The sequence below is a fragment of the Capricornis sumatraensis genome, chromosome 7 (genome assembly GCF_032405125.1).
Source record: "Capricornis sumatraensis isolate serow.1 chromosome 7, serow.2, whole genome shotgun sequence".
NCBI lineage: Eukaryota > Metazoa > Chordata > Mammalia > Artiodactyla > Bovidae > Capricornis > Capricornis sumatraensis.
Window position 1 is genome coordinate 38684397 of NC_091075.1, and position 20430 is coordinate 38704826.

Consider the following 20430-nt stretch of genomic DNA (forward strand, 5'->3'; position numbering starts at 1 on the left):
TCTGACTCACATTATTCCCTGTGCCTGAAATGTTCTTCCCACTCACACTCTTCGATGGTGAGTGAAAGTGCTGTGGCTTCTCCCTCTGGTTCCATGGCACTTGTCCCATCACTTACCTATCACACGCACCATAATCTACTGCAATTATTCATTACGCTGTCCCTTCCCAGTTAGTACTGAGGATGAAAGTTACTTATTTCCTAAATCCAGCAACAGATTTGGCCCACAGCAGGCACTCAGTGTTTGCAAACTGAATTAATTAACATGCAGATGGCCAAAAACCTCACTCTAATTCAAAAGCAAACAAAATTGAATTTTTTTCTCCTTCAAAGAGATAACACAGAAAATCATACTAAAAAATCAGATGTACTTGAATTAATTTTCATGAGGCACAAAGAACTTAATTTAAAATCTACATTACAAATTCTTCATCAATAAAACCACCACCAATAATAGTAAGCATTTTTATAACATTTGGTTATTCAACACATATTTTTGGGGGCATTTTTATGCCAGTCACTCTGATGGATACTGGAAACCTTCTATAGATGTTGGGAGGTCCTTCATTCTAAAATGTCAAAATATTCTCCTATAAATTATCTCACTTAGTCTCCCATGAGGAAGGCAGAACGGTTATTTTAACCCCCTACTGACAGGATAGGAAACCGAGATCAGGTAGTTTATGTGGTTGACCAGGGTCAAAGCCAGTAGGACAGAGATGCAGAACAGTTACCTTCCGATCCGAGGCCCACTGCTTCCTCCACTATTAAATCTGTAAACTTGCCCTAGCACTCTTATTCCCTCTGAAGAAGGGATGAATAGTTCACTTTAGTCTTGGTCTTAGTAAAAGTGTCGAGAAATGAAGTTACATTTGCACAGCCAAGGGTCAAGACTAACCTGTTCTCCTTGCACACTGCCACTTTGTCTCCTCCTGGTATCAGCTTCTTCTGTTCAATCACACCATAGCTTTCTCGACAAATCTATATTTAAGGGGGAATAAAGAAACGTTTCGATTTTGTTGACTAATTATCTTTCTAGACCCCAAATGACTGAGGAGCCTTAGGAACGAATGTAGCTTAATTACTACTTACATTACCGCAGAAGATTCTTGGGAGGAGAAAGAATCAGAGAACGTCGGCACTTTATAGGATAGTTTTAAGATAGGGAGTTGCCAATAAACGCAATCAAAGAGAAAATATGAACTCTAGAAAATAAATTATATGTATAGGAATAAAGGGGCTTCCCTGGTGGCTCAGTGGTTAAGAATCCACTTGCCAATGCAGGAGACATGGGTTCAGTCCCTGGGTCGGGAAGATCTCCTGGAGCAGGAAATGGCAACCCACTCCAGCACTCTTGCCTGGGAAACCCCATGGACAGAGGAGCCTGGAGGGCTACAGTCCACGGGGTCGCGAAGAGTTGGACACAACTTAGTGACTAAACAACAGCAGCAAACAGCAACATAGGAGTAAAGAGGAATAAAGCTTCAGTAATTTCCTCAAGTGTATAGATTAACCACTCATTCATTCATTTATTCAACACACTTACTGAACTCCAGTAATATTCAGGACACTTTGACTATCATATGATCCACCAATTCCATTTCTGAGTATATATCCGAAAAGAACAAAAATACTAATTCAAAAAGATACACGCACCCCAATGTTGAAAGCAACACTATTTACGATAGCCAAGGTATGGACACAATCTAAGCGTCCGTCAACAGATGAATGGCTTGTGCACACAACGGAATACTACTCAGTCATCAAAAAGAAGGAAACTGTGCCATTCGCAGCAATATGGATGAACTTGAAGGGTATTATGCTAAGTGAAATAAGTCAGACCAAGGAAGACAAGTACTGTACGATGTCACCTACAGGTAGAATCTAAAAGACACAACACACTAGTGAATATAACAAAAAGAAGCAGACTCACAGATTTAACCAAAGAATAAACTAGTGGTTACCACTGGGGAAAGGAAGAGGGAAGGGACAATATACGGGTAGGGGACTAAGACACAAACCATTAGGTATAAAATAAGCTATAAAGATATATTGTACAACACAGGAAATACCTTATAATAACTATAAATGGAGTTTAACCTTTAAAAATTGTGAATCACTGTACTGTACACTTGTAACTAATATTCTATAACTATACATTGGTGAAAAAAAGATACTATGACTAAAATAGTTTGGTTCAGAGAAGTCTCTGAATTTGTTCTTTGATTTGGAGAAAAATTATGCTAGTTATGACTTGTAAGCATGATAAAAGAGACAGCTACTGTTCTAAGTAAAGAAAATCCTTACCGTGAAGTTGAGACAGAAAGTCTCCTCAATATCTTCCCCGGGGTAATCTAACAGTTCTTGAAGACTCCTAATCACAGTGTGACAGAGAAAAGAAAAGAGGTACATCACACATGGCAATAGTGTTTCTATCCCAGTCACACGTCCAGATTATTTGCAAGGAAATGCTACAAAAGAACAGTCTTGAATGAACATAAATCTAGACTGAAAGTCACGTTAAACATATTTTGAAAAAAATGGCTTAAAGCAGTTGACTTGTAAGATGCTCACTAATTGTTCTCTGTTCCTACTGACAAACCTGACTGAATTTATGAAGAAAATCAGACAGCTTTGTATCTGACACACTTATGTCAACCCTAGTAAACTTTGGAAGTAGATAAGTGAGGAGATGATCCTGCAGTGGTCCTACAGATTGGCTTTATCTGTATGCATTAGAAGGATAATCCGCCCATCGTAAAATAAAAGCTTCAAAGTCACTGTGTCCACTTAGGAATCTAGTCTTACTTGTTAATGCAAGGGGCTCTGTGTGCAAAGAACTCTATTAGCTGCCACACTGAAGAACACTGGAGCCTGTTTATGCCAGCAATGGTCGTATCGCAGCTGTCACGAGGATACATCCTTATAACTAGACTTCATTCACACTTCTTCAGTGAGCTCAGAGTCTGGCAGTTCCATAACGGGTTGCCCAGAAAGAAAATTTTTCATGCAGAATTTAAATCTTTTTTCACTTAACCAGCCAAAATCATTACTTCAAATACATCATTCTCAGCCAGGCTGGCAAAGAAAACAGCACACATTTCTGTCACTCTCAGTTACCAAAAAAGTAACCCTGCCTGGTCTCCTCTGCCATTTTTTAATATTCCTTCTAAATTTTCTTTACCTGTTTCTGTGCCTCGCTCCCCTGCCCCATGTCCTTTGTGATTTCTCTGTACTGATGTCCTATACTGGTGGTGTGACCATCTCCTCTCTAGAGAGCACCTTAGAGACTACCCTTTCTCCATCTCCATCTTAAAATCAGTATTCCTTCTCTATATAAAAAAAAGGGGATGTTACCTCCTGCTGAAGTCAAAAGAACTGTCGTGTTTCCACAAAGCCAAGGATATGGTATCTTTTTATAAATTAAATTTCACCTTATGCTACCTAAAATCAATACACAGAAACTCAAAATAAAAGGAGTTTTTTAGAGACAGAAAGAAAATGACTAAAAACATGTCTCTACTGTCCTGGAAAACAGTATGGAGGTTCCTCAAAAGGCTAAACATAGAGTTACCATTTGACCTAGCAATTCTACTCCTAAACGAAAACTTATGTCTACACGAAAGCATGTAAAAATATCCGTAACAGCACTATTGGTAACAGTCAAAATGTAGAAACAACCCAAATGTCCATCAGCTGATGAATGGATAGACAAAGTTTGGTATATCCATACAATGAAATATAATTTGACAATAAAAAGAAATGAAACACTGATACACGTTACAGCTCAGATGAACCTTGAAAACATGCTGTGTGAAGGAAGCCAGATACCGAAAACCACATATTGTATGATTCCATTTATGCGAAACATTCAGAAGAGGCAAGTCTACAGAGACAGAAAGTAGATTAACGGTTGCCTAGGGCTCAGGGGATGAAGAAGTTGGGAATGTCGACTAAAGAATACCAGGTTTCTTTTTCAGGTGATGAAAACATCCTAAAATTGATGGAGTAAAGGCTGCAAAACTCTGTGGATACACTAAAAGTCACTGAATTATTTACTCTAACTGGGTGAACTGTGCAGAATGCAAATTATATCCCAATTAAACTACTTTCTAAAAAAGGCTCCATAAGATAACAGAAAAAATACATATACTGGTCTCTGCCCCCAGTTCCTTAGCACAAAGCTCCCCAAATCCTTGTAAATTCCTCTGGGATGAGGGCAACAGAAACCCTTAACCTGTGGGATCCAACTCTATCTCCAGGTAGATGGTGTCAGAACTGAGATAAGTTGCAGGACACCCAGCTGGCATCATGCAGAATTACTTGGACATGTGGGTGAGAACCCCACACACATTTGGTGACCAGAAGTCCTGCACGTGTGGTCACAGTGTGAAATTCAAGGAGACAGAGAAAACAGAAACACAAAAGGATGGGGAAATCTGTAACTTAAAAAAAAAAAAACAGGCTCTCTTTTCAATACTTTCTCCCCTGCTATTTACGGACCATGACAAATCTCAAAGTCCTTATATTCTGTTCAGGATAAGAAAAGCAGAGATTGTTTGGATTCCTGGGCAGCTATGGCTTCCCTTTTCCTTTTTCTCCTTCTGTCCCTAGAGTGACCCAGGAATTGTTTCAAGCCAGCAGCTGTGGACCCCCGTCTTAAGACAAAGCATACACAGCACAATCGAATGAGAAACTCTAACTTATACACGTGATGTTTTCAACCTTTAATCTCAGTGCCAAGAGCAGTTCTCCACGCCAGGCTCCCATCTTTCAGCTCTGTACCTTCCTTCCGTGGGTGACAATTCCTTCAAGTCTTCTAGGCCAGGCTTCACGTTCAGTAGCTTCTTGTAGAGTGCCAGTGGGAAGTGCAGGTCCACCACAGTGGAGTTGTAAATGGCGAGTCCGCAGGTTATGCCAATCAAGTGAAACCAGTTGTGCTCTACAAAACACTTTCAGCACATGTGCAAATGTGTTAAAAAGAAAAGCAGTGCTCGCACTCTCAAAACCATCTGTGATTTACCTTAAAATATTTTCAGAATGAAAGAATAAAGATCTATAATATTGTTACCTTCTGAAACAGAGAAATATCCCTAACAAAAGTTTAACTGTGTATGTTTGTGAAATGATATAAAAGAGGTTAAAAAAAAAGATATCCCTAGAAATTACTAGAATACTGTTACAAAATTAATATATGCTCATTGTTGAACATAAACACGAGCACAAATACAGAGTAATGATCTGTTTTATAACAGTGATTTTTATTGGAGGTAGATGAGAACTGCAATATTTAGAATAAAATATTAAAAAACAAAAGTTCAACTGTCCCCCAAAGATGCAATGTAGACAAAGTTAAGCATTTACAGCTCACCTATGATACAGAGAACAGCTTATGTTCATTTAGAGCACTGGTGTCCAACAGAACTTCCTGCAGTGATGGAAACATTCTATTCTGTTCTGTCCCAGATGTCAGCCACTGTGTGTGTCTACTGAGCACCTGAATGGTGGTTAGTACAACTGAGGGAATGTGAAATGCTCCAGGCAAGAATACTGGAGTGGGTTGCCATTCCCTTCTCCTGGGGATCTTCCCAACCCAGGAATCAAATCAAGGTCTCCTGCACTGCAGGTGGATTCCTACCATCTGAGACACCGGGGAAGTGCAAGTATTATTTAATTTAACTAAATAAAATTGAAATTTAAATAGCCACAAGAGGCTAATGGCAGGACAGTGCAGATATAGGGAGAGAAGTCTGGTAGAAAAATAAATAAACTATAGTCTGCTTAAAATGGGAATGCCTTTTAGAACTTAGCTCTCCTACTGCATTTTCAAAAATAAACTGTGTACATCTGTGGGAGTATCCATGCACATACTATCGTTGTTATTAAAATAAGATATATTTGACAGTTATTTTTTATATGTCATAAAACCAATTTCTTTATCATACTCTTTTTACCCTTCGAGGATTTACAAAGCTTGGAGCTTACCTACTAGGAATGGAAATGGGACTGATGGGCAACAAAATGCAACTATGAGGTCTTGGTAACAGGTGAAACATGAAGACTGCATCCACTCTTTATACACACTAAATGATTATCTTTGATAGAGCTCCCCTTTGCAAACGTCAGAAAGCTAGAGACTGGTCTGACAACAAAAAGGAAGTTTAGTTCAATCCATCTGTTGAATGATGACATCACTAACTTACCGTATCCGAAAACCATAAGAGATTTGAATCCTGGTAGTAGGTGAACATTCCATAGATGGGATTCAACAATTCTTTTAACAGTAAAAGAAAGAACTCCTTTGTGACGCCACCTGCATCCACTGCTTCTTCACCATCAAAAATGACCTTAAAATAATGAAAGTAGAATTAGTACTTCAGGGAAATCATTGTCATTTTCTGGTTTTTGGTTTTTTCACAAATTCTTTCCAAAGTCAGGACAAAGAAAGGAAGATGTAACAGAATACACTGCTGCAATCAAACTGCGAGGTGTTAACTACTGATTATTAACAAGACACTTCACAATCACACAGAATTTTACTGGGCACTTCAAGGGATATAGACAAAGTGAGAATTTTACCAGATGTCCACAGAAAGTTGACCATCAATTTGGGGCAGAGAGGCAAACATTAAAAAAAAAGCCAATTCAAGAATACATTTTCAAAGAGTCAGATACACTGAGAGGTAAATGTTCTGGCACACAGAGTAAAGCAATGACTAACCTGAGTTAAGACAGAAGTCTCTCTCAGTAGGGGTCTTAAACTAACTGATGAATATGAAAGGGAAGAGAGTAGTTCAAGCAGACACATCTGTGAGGGGCTATAAAGAGACCCATTACAGATCTGTATGGAGCACACTGGACGCAACCACAGTAACAACTACAGCAAACCAAAGGACGAGACTTATTAAGAGTTTTCTACATGCCAGCCACTTAAACTCTATTAACCTAATCCTCAGAATAGTCCTACACACAGAAATTACTATTATCATCCCCACTTTACTGGAAGGGCTCAGGCACAGAGATAAAAATAAAAAGCACTTAAAAAAGCTTATCCTGGGAAATTCCCTGGCAGTCCAGTGGTTAAGACTCTGCACTTCCACTGCAGGGGCACAGGTCTGATACCTGATCAGGGAACTAAGATCCCACATGCCACACAGAGTGGCTAAAAAAGAAAGAAAAATTATCTTGAACACTGTGCTCAAGGTTGCCTAGAGCAGGAAGAGAGTAGGATTCCGATTACATGGGTGCCAGTAGAAGACTTAACTCAGACATGCTACCAAGCAAAGAGTCTCATCTGAATTAGTGACTGAAAACAGGCGGCAAAGAGAGCACCTTCTGTTTGCAATATCAAAAATCTATCCCAGAAGTTCTAGGGAGAACTCCCAGGCAGACTGATGGGACTGATGCTACCCACTGAAATTCTGAAAAGGATGACAGTATCATGGAAACCATCAGTTTCTTGTCTATTACATTTCAGGAGTTTACAACAGGACTGCAAACAGGAAAAGTCTTCTGAAGGGAAAGGTAAATGATCTAAAACTTCAATAATTCACTAAATATTTACTGACCAGCTGCTGTGTTCCAAGCATTGTGCTAAGCCCCAAGAATACATTAAATGGTAATACAAACATGCATAGTTTATGAGGAAAGACAATTTCTTAACCATTTCAGAGTACTAAAAAGGGCCTATCAGGACAGACGACCAGCTGCCCAGAAAATTTCACTACTTTTCTGTTTTCTTTTTTACCTTCTTTCTCTTAAATTTTTGACATCCAAAGACTTCCTAGATGCTGGCTTGGTAGTTTTACCCAATTGAAGCTTTAGCAGTGCTACCGTTTGCATGGTTTTGGTAGAGTGGGAACAGGTACACGGAAAAAAGCAGACAAAGAAGGTCCTCTGCTGCTGCTGCTGCTGCTGCTGCCGCCAAGTCGCTTCAGTCGTGTCTGCCTCTGTGCGACCCCATAGACGGCAGCCCACCAGGCTGCCCCGTCCCTGGGATTCTCCAGGCAAGAACACTGGAGTGGGTTGCCATTTCCTTCTCCAATAATAATCCACTGGCATTTTTATCTGATGTCATGTTGAGATGGTCTCTTTGGTGACTGGACAGAAGGAGGTGAGTAAATTCTTGTAAAATGAATGAAAGAAATAATGAATGGCTATACTCCAAGATTTTAGTAAGATCTTTGCTGCTTCATCTGACACTGTTTAAAGAAACCCAGGAAGGTTATTTAGATAAATATACTGAAGGGCTCACTTTGAGAGGCTTTTTCAAATCAATATCAGAATGAATGCTCAGCTCTCTTAGGGCATCTCCAACAAGGTTGCTCCTGCGAACATGAAGGACCAGGAAGGGGCTTCTGGCCAGCAGAGGCTCCAAGGTGAGCAGCATGAAGACGTTCTGCAGATTGGCCCCGTTGACCGCCACCTGGAACAGCACACCCAAGAACACAGTTATCACCCAAGAGTGCATCTGTAAGTGGAGATGGCTGTCAGCCTTGCCTTTGGACCACGGTTGGGTACAGGGTAGGGCAGACACACTGCATCTCCACCTCGTTCTTTATTCTCCTAACTCTTCCAGTAGATTTTCTCAGTCATGTTTACAAAACACACAAATCTTTCTAATAGGAACCGAAAGAGATTAACTGAAACACTTTATTAACCATATGATCCATAACTCATTCCAGGAAAATGATTTGGACTAAGCAGATTAAGACTGAAATGATATCTTAGTAGAAGAAAGTGACGATGGACAGTGGGTAAAAATGGTGACTTTCGAATTAGCAGGAAAAGAAACCCAATAACCACTTGCTAAACAGCTTTACTTCTTTGAAAAATGTCCATTTTCTCTGGAAAAGCTTTAAATTGTCAATACGATGGCTATATCACTGTGAAAACAGATATACAGAGATAAATGTAAATAAGAGCTAGAGACAAAGTCAGAAAGATGGGGAGAGGGGGAGAGAGATGAATGAAGTTACATATCCACCAGCAGTAGGAATTGATAGGTTTGGATTGCCAGTTCACAAACATCTTTGCAGGCTTGCCAAAACCAATTATACTTTACAATAAAAACAAATTTAAATTCAACAAATCTCTCTAATTTAAGTTTTGGCTCAATAAAGAACTGCCAAGCTCCATTTAATAATGTATCAAGGGTCAGCAAACAATGGCCCATTGACTGAATCCAACCTGCTGCCTGTTTTTATACAGCTCTTGAGCTACTAATAGTTTTAACATTTTTAAATGGTTAAACAAAAATTTAAAAAAAGAATATTTCACACATGTGAAAATTATGCAAAATTAAAATCTTGTGCTACAACAGAGTTTTATACTTGAGACCATACGGCCCACAAAGGCAAATATTTACTATATGATACTTTATGAAGACACCTGTCAACCCTCGGTTTATCTAAATGTCCCTTCATTTATATTTGCTTTATTCAATAGAGAATTGCTGAAAAGTTTTCTATAGGTTCTAAAAGTTATACTACAACTTTACCCAAATGAACCTTCTCCTACGTATAAGATGAAAGAAACCCATAATAGGAAAAAATAATTTTTAAAATATGTTACCTGCATCTGTAGTTCAGCATCAGTTTGTAACATTTTGGTCTTGGCTTGGGCATCAAAGATAAAAGGGTAGGAACAAAGCGTTACAGCATCCTAGAATGAAACACATTATTGGCAATATTACAGTATTCCACAGAGAATACTGCTGGAAAAATACATTAATAAATTTTAAAGTTTCACTTACCTGCATTATAGATGGTCGAGCCTTCTGTGTAAAGAAAAATAAAGTATCTTAGTTGGATTACAAAACTTGAACTTTTTATCCCCTACAAATAACAAAACAAATAACAAAATAGATAACCTATCTGACTATTTGGCCATGGAACTAACACCATTTAAACAGCTGACTGGAGTTATGATGGAATAGACCAATTGTTTTGATAAATATAGACTGAGAAAAACACTGAAAACAACTTCAGAAAAATTTAAAGGACCTTTACAAAAACAACATTTCACTAACTCCATAATTTACAGCATTAATAGAATTTTCGTTTATAAGAAATCTAATACCAAACAGGAGCTTTACAACCATGACTTCAGAGGTTCATCTTGTTAGGTAAAGTGGATAATGCAATTCATTTGTCAGCATGTTACGTCTACCTCTTACAAACATACACGTACACACAGTTACTCTTGGGAGAAATCAAATATTTAGAAAGTTGTCCATAACTAGGTATTTAGAAAGTTGTCCCTGGCTTGGCCTACAGAAGATATTCCATCAATATGTAAATGAAATCTGAATAAACTTTTAAAGAAGGGAATAACAGATAAGCATACTACATTGTATTGCTCTTCACTTTACTGCATTCCACAGATACTCTTTTTTTTTAAATAAACTGAAGTTCTGTGGCAACGCTTAGTCTTACACCACGATCAGCACCATTTTCCCAGCAGCATTTCCTTTGTCTCTGTGTCACATTTTGGTAATCCTCGCAATATTTCATACTTTCTTATATCATTTGTTATGGTGACCTGATCAGTGACCTTTGATGCTACTGCTGCAAAAAGATTACAACTTGCTGAAGGCCCAGATGATGGCTAGCATTCTTGTTTAGCAATACAGTATTTTTTAGTTAAGGTTTGTACATTGTTTTTCTAAACATAATTCTATTGCACATTTAATAGAATACAGTATAAACATAACTTTTATATGCACTGGTTAACAAAAAAAATTGTGTGACTTGTTTTATTGCAATATTTGCTTTACTGTGGTGGTCTGGAACCAAACCCACAATATCCCCAAAGTACGCCTGCAAATAAAAACAACCACAAACATATCTAATAGGTAGGTTACAAACATATCTAAGAGGTACATTAGTTTATCAGGAGCAAAAAGGAAATCTCTCCTGAAAGATTAAGCTAATGAATACTGTTTGCTACATAACCCAACAGAAGCAATCAAACAAAAAATCAACAGTATGGATCATGCTGACCTGGAGCAGTATTTCACAAACAGAAAACCATGGATTTATTCCCAGAAATCTGAGAGTGTTCTATGCAATTTTTTAAATTTTGTGTTTTTTCTAAAAAAAAGAAAAAAATGATATCCTAAACAAAATAAAAACACATTCTGAATGAACTCCTTATAATTATGTGTTACCATATAATTTGCATTTATTTTGATGATTGCACTGGTGCCACGGTATACTGAAGTGTCCAAGGAAAGGGAAAAAAGCAGTCTTCCTTTGTAAGTGATGCATTTGTGCCCAAGAAAAGGCCACAGCAGTCCTGACTAGCTGCATGAATGAAGGTTTAATAGCAGCTGAAAGGACAAAAGAGAATTGAGTCATCCCTGGGTGCACAGGACAAGCCACAGAACTCAAGTCCCCAGGCCTGGCAGCCTGCAGTCCTAATCACAATGCAAGAGGGGTCTCGCTTCAGGAAGGCATTTGTGTTTTAGAGTTTTGTTAATATTTAATTTGCAAATCTGCTTTGGTTTTCTAATGTGTAAATGCTATGTGAATAATAAGTGTATATATACTTCCTTTTGTATTCGTGTATATTTCGATGAAAGCACTGAAAAGAAATTCTTAAAAAAAATCACCCTGTTTATCCTTTAGAACAGGTTCCTTCTCTAGACTGAGAAACTCTAATTAGAGAAGAGAGTCCAGTCCAGGGAGACAAGGTGTAGAGTCTTACATATAGAACCCAGGCTGACTTGATTCATTCTCATGGCGGCTTCTCTAATTACTCTGACTTTTGGAATTGAAACAACTAAAACACACACACCATAAAACAGCACTCTACAAAGTTATCTTGTACTCTAGATACCTACAAAAGGTACAAATATCCTGGGGAAGTGTGTGCTAATATTTAAAATTTTCTATCCTCCTTCTTAGAAGAGATTTTATTCTAGGCATTATTTGTCTGTTCTCAAGACAAAAGATAGATCTTTATCATGTGTCTTGTTCTATAAAGCAAAATAAAGTTTTGAACACCTCAAAAAAATTTTAACAGTGACCATAAAAACAGTTGTTGGCTTTATAGCCTCCCAGTATACAGTGAGCCCTCCTTATCCATGTGTTCCACGTCTGCAGATTATACCTAGCTCAGATAGAAAATGCTTGGAGAAAAATGACAATTCCAGAAGATTCCAGCAAGCACAACTTGAATTTGTCACACACTGGCAACTATTTACATAGCATTCACACTGTATCAGGTATCACAAGTAATCAAGAGATGATTTAAAGTTCTTGGGAGGATGTTCTTAGGTTATATGTAACTAATATATCATTTTATATGAGGGACCGACGACAGAGGATGAGATGGCTGGATGGCATCACCGACTCGATGGACATGAGTTTGGGTGAACTCCGGGAGTTGGTGATGGACAGGGAGGCCTGGCATGCTGCGATTCATGGGGTTGCAGAGAGTCGGACATGACTGAGCGACTGAACTGAACTGAACTGAGCATGGAGAGTTTTGATATGGGGATGGGGACTCCTGGAACCAATCCTCCATGGATATGGAGGGACAACTATACCTAGTAAATACTAGTATTTTTGTTGGTACAATGTAGTTATTTCAGACATCAATCAGCAGCTCTGTCTGTATTTCTTAGCTCTCTCCCACTCTAGTTCTCTAATTCTTTCCTACCATCCTCTCCCTGCAACCCCCAGCACATACCCTGAAAAAGCTCAGTTTTGAAGGTTAAGCTGATCTCCCTTCTGGAGGGTAGGGTTATCATGCTTTCAGCAGGGTACGATGGCTGGAAATTACTGTTGGGAACCAGAGCCAAAGCAAGAGAGTTGGTGGTGCAGAAGACCCCCACCGCAGGGGAGGACTGAGGTGCTGGCTCTGTGGAAGGTGAACAAGGGAAGGGTGTTCAGTCAAAAGAAGCAGCAGGCCTATAAGAAAGTCTGTTTATGTGTCTACAAATTTTATTTTTTTTTACAAGTCTGAGATTTTGTATTTAAAATATAACGGTTTAATTTCACTGATTTTTATTTTGTAGATGCTGAATATTTTAGAAGTGGTATTAGTACTGGCGCTTCCAGATTACATGAACTAAATACTGAAACAGCAATATTATGATTCTGCTTCCTGACTGTTCTCCCTAGCCTGGAAAGATGTATATTAACTGGTAAGATATGTGACCCTCTCCTGAGAGGCTACTTGGCCTGGGCCGTTTATTCCCCAAAAGTGAGTCTCCCAAACCTAAAACTAGCAAAGTACTACTGGTGGATCACATTTCAAGTGTTCCTGCTTGAAATGGGGTGGCACTGTCACCTTAAGTCATTTTTCCTAAGGATATGAAACAGGAGCAATGAATAAATACACGATACAGAACTGGAGAGCTGGGGAACTGGGAATATCTTTTTATCTTTCAAGCCAGTCTTTCCCAACTGTGGCTGTGACTGGGGACAAGAGTCACCGCACGAGCGCCTATAGTGCAGGAAGGGAGCACGGGAGCCTCTGCCTCAGGGCCCGCCTGCCACCAGGCGCTCCTGAACCCTCAGCGGGCGCGCCTGGCCCCCAGTGCCACTGGCGTGCAGGCAAATACAGCTGTGCACCATCCTGGCACCAGGGACCGAAACACAGCCCCGGACAACACATACAGCCAATGTGTCGAAGACTCTAGTCCTTATTTTTGAAGCATTTCCTTTGTATCACTGACTTTCTCACTTGTGCTGCCCCACGGGAGCCCACGGCATCACTCATTCTGTGCTCTGTTTATCTGGTTTCCAAGTGTAGATGATGGCAGTTTATTAGTTGAAATAAATAAGCCACTACCCTCTCTTCTTTAAAATAAACAAGTCAGTCACTTTAGAATGTTTCTTTGGTACACCACAGCTCTTTGCACACACGTGTTGTGTCCCTTTATAATTCCTTTTTCACTAGGAGAATCCCAGGGACGGAGGAGCCTGTTGGGTGCCATCTAAGGGGTCGCACAGAGTCAGACATGACTGACGTGACTTAGCAGCAGTAGCAGCAGCAAGCATATCACAGAGGCAGCCACCATATCCCATAGGTGTCGCCATTCCCAGTGACTAGCAGGCATGTGAAATACATTAGGTCCCCAAGACTGAAAAACAGCTACTAAGGCTTATGACCAGGCTTCCCTGGTAGTTCAGCTGGTAAAGAATCTGCCTGCAATTCAGGAGACCTAGGTTCAATCCCTGAGTTGGGAAGATCCCCTGGAGAAGGGCATGGCAACCCACTCCAGTATTCTTGCCTGGAGAATTCCCATGGACAAAGGAGCCTGGCAGGCTACCGTCTATGGGGTTGCACAGGGCTGACACAACTGAGCGACTAACACTTCACTTCAGCACTTATTAAGTACTTGGCAAAGTAAGGCCTTTCCATGCTTTTTCCCATTTAATTCTCATAATACTGCTAGAATTCACATTTCTAAATGAGGATGCTAGGCTTACAGAAATTATGGAACTTGTGTAAGGTCACATAGGTAGTAGGCCTGAGCCAAGACTGAAACCAGTTCTTTCTGACTACAGTAAAGCACGTGCTCTGAACTGTAAACTACACAGCCTTGGCTACTACACCAAGCTAAAAAATTTAACACGTAAAACTCACGTAGTGTGAGATACACACACGGTAAAATATTATTCAGTCACAAAAAAAGAAGTAATCCTGCCATTTACAAAAATATGGGTGAAACTAAAGGACATTATGCTAACTGAAATAAGCCAGACAGAGAAAGATAAATACCGTACGGTGTCATTTATATGTGGTATCTTAAAAAAAAAACCCAATCTCATAGAAATAGAATAAGAATGATGGTTGCTAGACGATGGGTGGAGAGAGGTGGGTGGAGGAGGAGATGGGGAAATGTAGGTCAAAGGGTACAATCGCTTCAGTTACAAGTAAGTTCTAAGGAACTAAAGTACAGCAGAGTGACTACAGTCACACAGTATGATACACTGGAAACCTGATGAGAATACCTCTTAAGCATTCTTAAGACACACAGGAAACAAGTTAACTCTGTGAGGTAATGGATGTGATAATCAACTTGATCTTTGTAATCATTTCACAATGTATATGTGCATCAAATCATCACATTGTACACTTCAAATATTTACAATTTTGTTTGTTAATTATACCTCAATAAGGCTGGGAAAAATCCACTTATTGTGCATTACTATCATTTAAAAGTGTTTAAGCCCATAAATAAGCCTATGAATATATGGTCAATCAAAAGGAGGCAAGATCACACAATGGGAAAAGGACATTCTCTTCAATAAATGGTGTTGAGAAAACTGGACAGGCATGTACAAATGAACAAAATGATCATCATCTTACTTACTATACATAAAAATTAGCTGAAAATGGATCAAAGTCTAGAATGTAAGATATGAAATCATAAACGCATAGATGAAAACATAGGTAGTAAGCAACTTGGTATCAGTCTTGGCAGTGATGTTTTGGATCTGACTTCAAAAATCAAAGACAAAAAAAGCAAAAATAAATAAGGGAATTAGATCAAACTAAAAAGTTTTCTGTACAGCAAAGGAAACCATCAACAATATGAAAAGGCAGCCTACAGAATGGGAGAGGTATTGGCAAACAATATGTCTGATAAGGTGTTAACAAAATACACAAAGAATTCATACAACTCAATATAAAAAAAAAATTAAACAATGGGCAGAGAACCTTAACATTTTTCCAAAGTCAACACACAGATAGTTAATAGGCACATGCAAAGATGCTCAACTTCATTAATCATCAGGAAAATGCAAATCAAAACCATACTGAGATATCACCTCACATCTGTCCAAATTGCTATGAACAAAAAATACTATTTGGGGCAAGGATATACAGAAATGAGACTCCTCATGCATTGCTGGCAGGAATTTAAACTGGTATAGCCACTATGGAAAATTGTATGAAGGATCCTCAAAAAATTAAAAATAGAATTACCATATGATCCAGCTGTTCTACTTCTGGATATTTATCCAAAGAATACAAAAAACACTAATTCAAAAAGATATATGTACCCCCACATTCAGAGCAACCTTATTACATTAGCCAAGATATGGAAACAACCTAAACATCCATAGATATGTGGATGGAGAAAGAAGATAAGGCACACACAGTGCAATATTACTCATGTAACCAAGCATGACGTTATGGGGCCTTTCTCGAACAGACCACTCCCACCATCCTCTGTTTTAGCTCCTTTCTGAAGGACCTAGATAACGGTACCTGGAGCACATTTCCTGAGCTGTGCAGCAGATACTAAAATCCCCACCAAATGCAAGAAATTACTACCTGACGACCATGAGCACACAGCCCCAGACGTACTGGAGTCCAAGGATTGACAACGACACTGCCCTCTTACCTCACCATCAGTGAGATTTGTGCATGGGCTGATTACATACCCTGCAACCCCCATCCCTCCTGTGGCCATTCAAACGCTTTCCTGAAGCCCACTGGGGAGTTCAGGTGTTCTGAACACTAGCTGCCCTGGGCTCCTTGCTTGGCACTCTGCAATAAATGCTGTATTTTCCTTCCTACAACCTGGTGTCAGAAACTGGCTTTACTGAGTGAACGAACAGTAATACTCAGACAAAAAGAATGGAATATTGCCATTTCCAACAACTTGGATGGACCTTGAAGTGAGTCAGATGAAGAGAAGCTCAATACAATTTCACTCATATTTGGAAGTGAATATATTCCAAGATTTGCTTGGAATCTAAACAAGCAAAACCACAGCAAACTCACAGATAAGAGACAGGTTAGGAGACTGCCAGAGGGAAGAAGAGATGGAGGGTGGGCAAAATGGGTGAAGAGGGTCAAAGGTACAGACTTTTAGTCATAAAACAAGTCACAGTAATACAATGTACAGCATGGTGACTACAGATGGTAGAACAGTACTGCATATTTTAGATGCTAAAGTTGCTAAGAGAGTAATTCTTAAAAGTTATCTAAGAAAAAAATTTGCAACTATGTGTGGTGAGGCAGCTCACAGTGATCATTTCAGTGTGTGTAAATATCAAGTCATTATGGTATACACTTGAAATAATAAAATGTGACATGTCAATTATACCTCAAAAAATTTAAAAAACAAATACATGAAAAAGCTTTAGCATTTTAGGTTAAAATCCAAGGTATCAAGAAATTTAAACTTTAATTTCTAATAGTATTATGTAACAGAAAAAATTCCACAGAAATCACAAAAGGTCAAGTTATTTTACCCAATTTTGTATCTTTCTTTAATAACCTTAATTATTGAAGAGGAGATGAGCAGCTGGTATTTAAGGCTTATATTTGTTTATCAAATATTAAGAGAATGGAACAATAAAAAAAGTTATAGAAGTTGCTCACTTAAGTACTCCATTCAGAGACCACAGTCATGATAACCTATATTTTTAACACCAACAACTTCTTTTGTAGGGTCAAAGTAAATTAGAGTCCATTAGAATTCAGTAGGAAGTCACAGAAAGAGTAGATTAGAAGTCAGAACAATTGGCTTTTAAGCTAACTGAGTTGGTGGAAAAATTGTTTAGCTTCTCTGAGACTCCAATTTCTCACCTAGAAACAAAGCAGCTGGCTAAATAATTCATAAGACTTACTGCAGCTCTTAACATTTTATGAGTCAATGAATATTTATTCATGAATTCATAAAACAGAGAAGTTTGTCTTCTTACAACGTCTATATTAGCAGATGAAAACAGAGTTCATTGCTAGCTTCCATGCCTACGTAAACCCATTTAGAAGATTTATCCACTTTTTTGAAAAGTATTTTGGCTTTTTAAGGTAATCAAAACCCTTATTAAAACACTCTATAGTCTCCAGCATTGATCATCTGGTATTTGACAAAGAAAAAAATCTTCCTTAAAGAAACCTATTTAAATGACTTGCTTTTAGAAACCACTACTGACCTCTAAAGGACTTCCCTGGTAGTTCAGTGGTTAAGAATCCACCTGCCAATGCAGGAGTCTTGGGTTCAATCCCTGGGTTAGGGAAGATCCCCCTGAGAAGGAAATGCAACCCACTCCAGTATTTTTGCCTGGGAAATCCCATGAACAGAAGAGCCTGGTAGGCTACAGTCCACGGGGTCAAAAAAAGAGCTGGACACAACTTAGTGACTAAACAACAACAACTGACCTCCAAAATCCCTGCAGTGTATAGGAAAATACTGCCTAAATGTCAGTGATGAAACTGTTAAATTGGCAAGGACTCATCTCAAACGTGTCTGCTCTGCACAGCTTCACTAAATAACCATATTATCACTCTGTTTTCTGACATCACTCAAATTTATACATAATCCACAGATGGGTGATCCTAAAAAGCCTTGCATATATCCCAAGCCAGTCTACAAACAAACTGTAGAGCCAACTGAAGGGTGGCAGGCAAACCCACAGTTGTAATGTAAGCGAGAACTAGGTCAGGGATATGTGACATTTTCACACACATAATCCCAAACCAGGCATCCTGTAGGGTTCAGGCAGCTGACATGACTCAAGCTGACTAGCTGTTAGACGAAGATAACAGCAAATGATCCTTTCCTCAATGTCAAAATCAAACTGCAGTGGGGACTCTGGCATGTATAAGCCACATCTAAAGAGCCCCTATTGAACTCCAGCCAGCTGGCACCATCTGGGAGACAGGTCATGTTGCCAGGTCTTCCAGGTCTCAAGAAAGGCCAGAAATTCATTTTATGTTCCTTGACTTTTTAAATTGTGGTAAAAGACACAAAGTTTACCATCTTTACCGTGTTAGATTCATTAGTCTCAAATACATTTCCATTATTGTGCAATGAATCTCCAGAATTTTTTCATCCTGCAAAACTGAAAGTCCTAGAGATTATTATACTAAGTAAGCCACACAGAAAAAGACAAATATCAAGTGATTTCACTTACATGTGGAATCTAAAAACTGATACAAATGAACATATTTATAACTCACACTCACAGACTTAGAAAACAAATTCATGGTTACCAAAGGGCCATGGTAGGGGAAAGATAAATTAGGAGTTTGAGATTAACATGTACACACCACTATATACAAAACAGACAACAAGGACCTACTGTAATAGCACATGGAACTATACTCAATATTTTGTAATATTCTATAAGGGAAAAGAATCTGAAAAGGAACATAAAGTTATAGATATAGAAAGACGAATCACTTTGCTGTGTACCTGAAACTAACATAATATTGTAAATCAACTATACTTAATTTCTTAAAAAAGTCTAAACCCATTCAGAAAACTCTCCAATTTCTCCTCACCAGACCCTGGCAACCACTTTTCTGCTTTATGTTTCTATGAGTTTGACTACTTCAGATACCTTGATTTTTTTAATGTTGGCAACTAATTAAAATTATGTCATTCGGGTGACTACCCATTTGTGACTGCTTATGAGTACTTATGATTGCTCAAAGTACTTCAGTGTTTTAAGAATGCAAAAGCCAGTCAATAAAGCACAGGTGTGACACTAACATCAAAGTCAAGGACAAATTATAGAACTCAGAAGTTTTTTTCTTGTCCTTGTGCTCTGAGAAAAGAGTAAAGCTTTAAGATATGCTTCACGTGAATTCTTACCATTCCTGCTTGATGCAAGAACCACATGAGGTAGTCTTCCTGAATGTCCACGAGACTGGAAATCTCAGGAATGTAAAATGCATCATATTCCACATGTTTCACTTTAAGATTTACCTGATGAAGAACGAAACGAGGACAGTTAAGACCCAGATGCCTGGAAAATGGCTTTCCACTGAACATGTGGGTTGATCATTTTATCCTACTCTCTCTCCACCCCTCTCCCCTCTGGGTCTTCTCTATGCTTACCTTGTATAACTTCTCCAAGAGCTTGAGAGCTGCTGTAATATAATTGTTAAACAGTACAGGGATTAAGAATGTCTTTCTTCCTCTCAGCAGATAAACAACTGCACCTTTATAGAGGTTTACCAGTTTTGTGAAGTATTTCGGGCATACCTGAGACCACCAGTTATCTTTAGAAAAGAAAAAAAAGATATATTTCAACATGTGATCTTGATCAAGTATTTATGTCTTCTGTCTACTAACTAAAATCTGCTCCAGCTAGAAGATAAGCATTAGTCTAAAACATAGTTTCCCAAAACTGACTTTAAAAAGAATCCATTAAAGCATTTCTGGAGAGAGTGGTGGCTGCAGGAGAACCTTGGAGCTTTTTTATAAAGCTTCATGTGACTGTTTCCCTCAAAGACTCAATCAGAAGGCTAATCTAAAATTTCAGTCTCGAGGACATATGTGGTCAAGACGCTCAGGCATATACTTTAGGCAGGAGCATCCACACATCCTAGTCCTTTCAGCCCCCTTCTCAGCCACCACCTAAGTCCTGTACCAGGGATGCCGAGGACCACACACCCCAGATGCAGCACCGATATGGCAACCAGTCCTTCCTTTCAAGAGGCATCATTA

General features: G+C 38.8%; 1 protein-coding gene across 4 annotated transcripts in view; it reads right to left on the bottom strand.

Moving 5' to 3' along the window:
• HERC3 (HECT and RLD domain containing E3 ubiquitin protein ligase 3) overlaps positions 1–20430 on the bottom strand; it is a 123515-nt gene that overhangs the window by 38149 nt on the left and 64936 nt on the right. For 2 of the 4 annotated variants that reach the window (XM_068975364.1, XM_068975365.1), the window contains 8 exons: positions 19819–19982; positions 19573–19686; positions 9573–9662; positions 8254–8424; positions 6203–6346; positions 4785–4951; positions 2307–2373; positions 898–980 (listed from right to left, as the gene is read on the bottom strand). In XM_068975364.1, coding sequence (XP_068831465.1) covers positions 898–980; positions 2307–2373; positions 4785–4951; positions 6203–6346; positions 8254–8424; positions 9573–9662; positions 19573–19686; positions 19819–19982 — 1000 coding nt within the window. Of the gene's footprint in view, positions 1–897; positions 981–2306; positions 2374–4784; positions 4952–6202; positions 6347–8253; positions 8425–9572; positions 9663–9753; positions 9778–19572; positions 19687–19818; positions 19983–20430 lie in introns of all 4 variants that reach the window. The other 2 variants (XM_068975363.1, XM_068975362.1) reach the window with 2 other exon arrangements.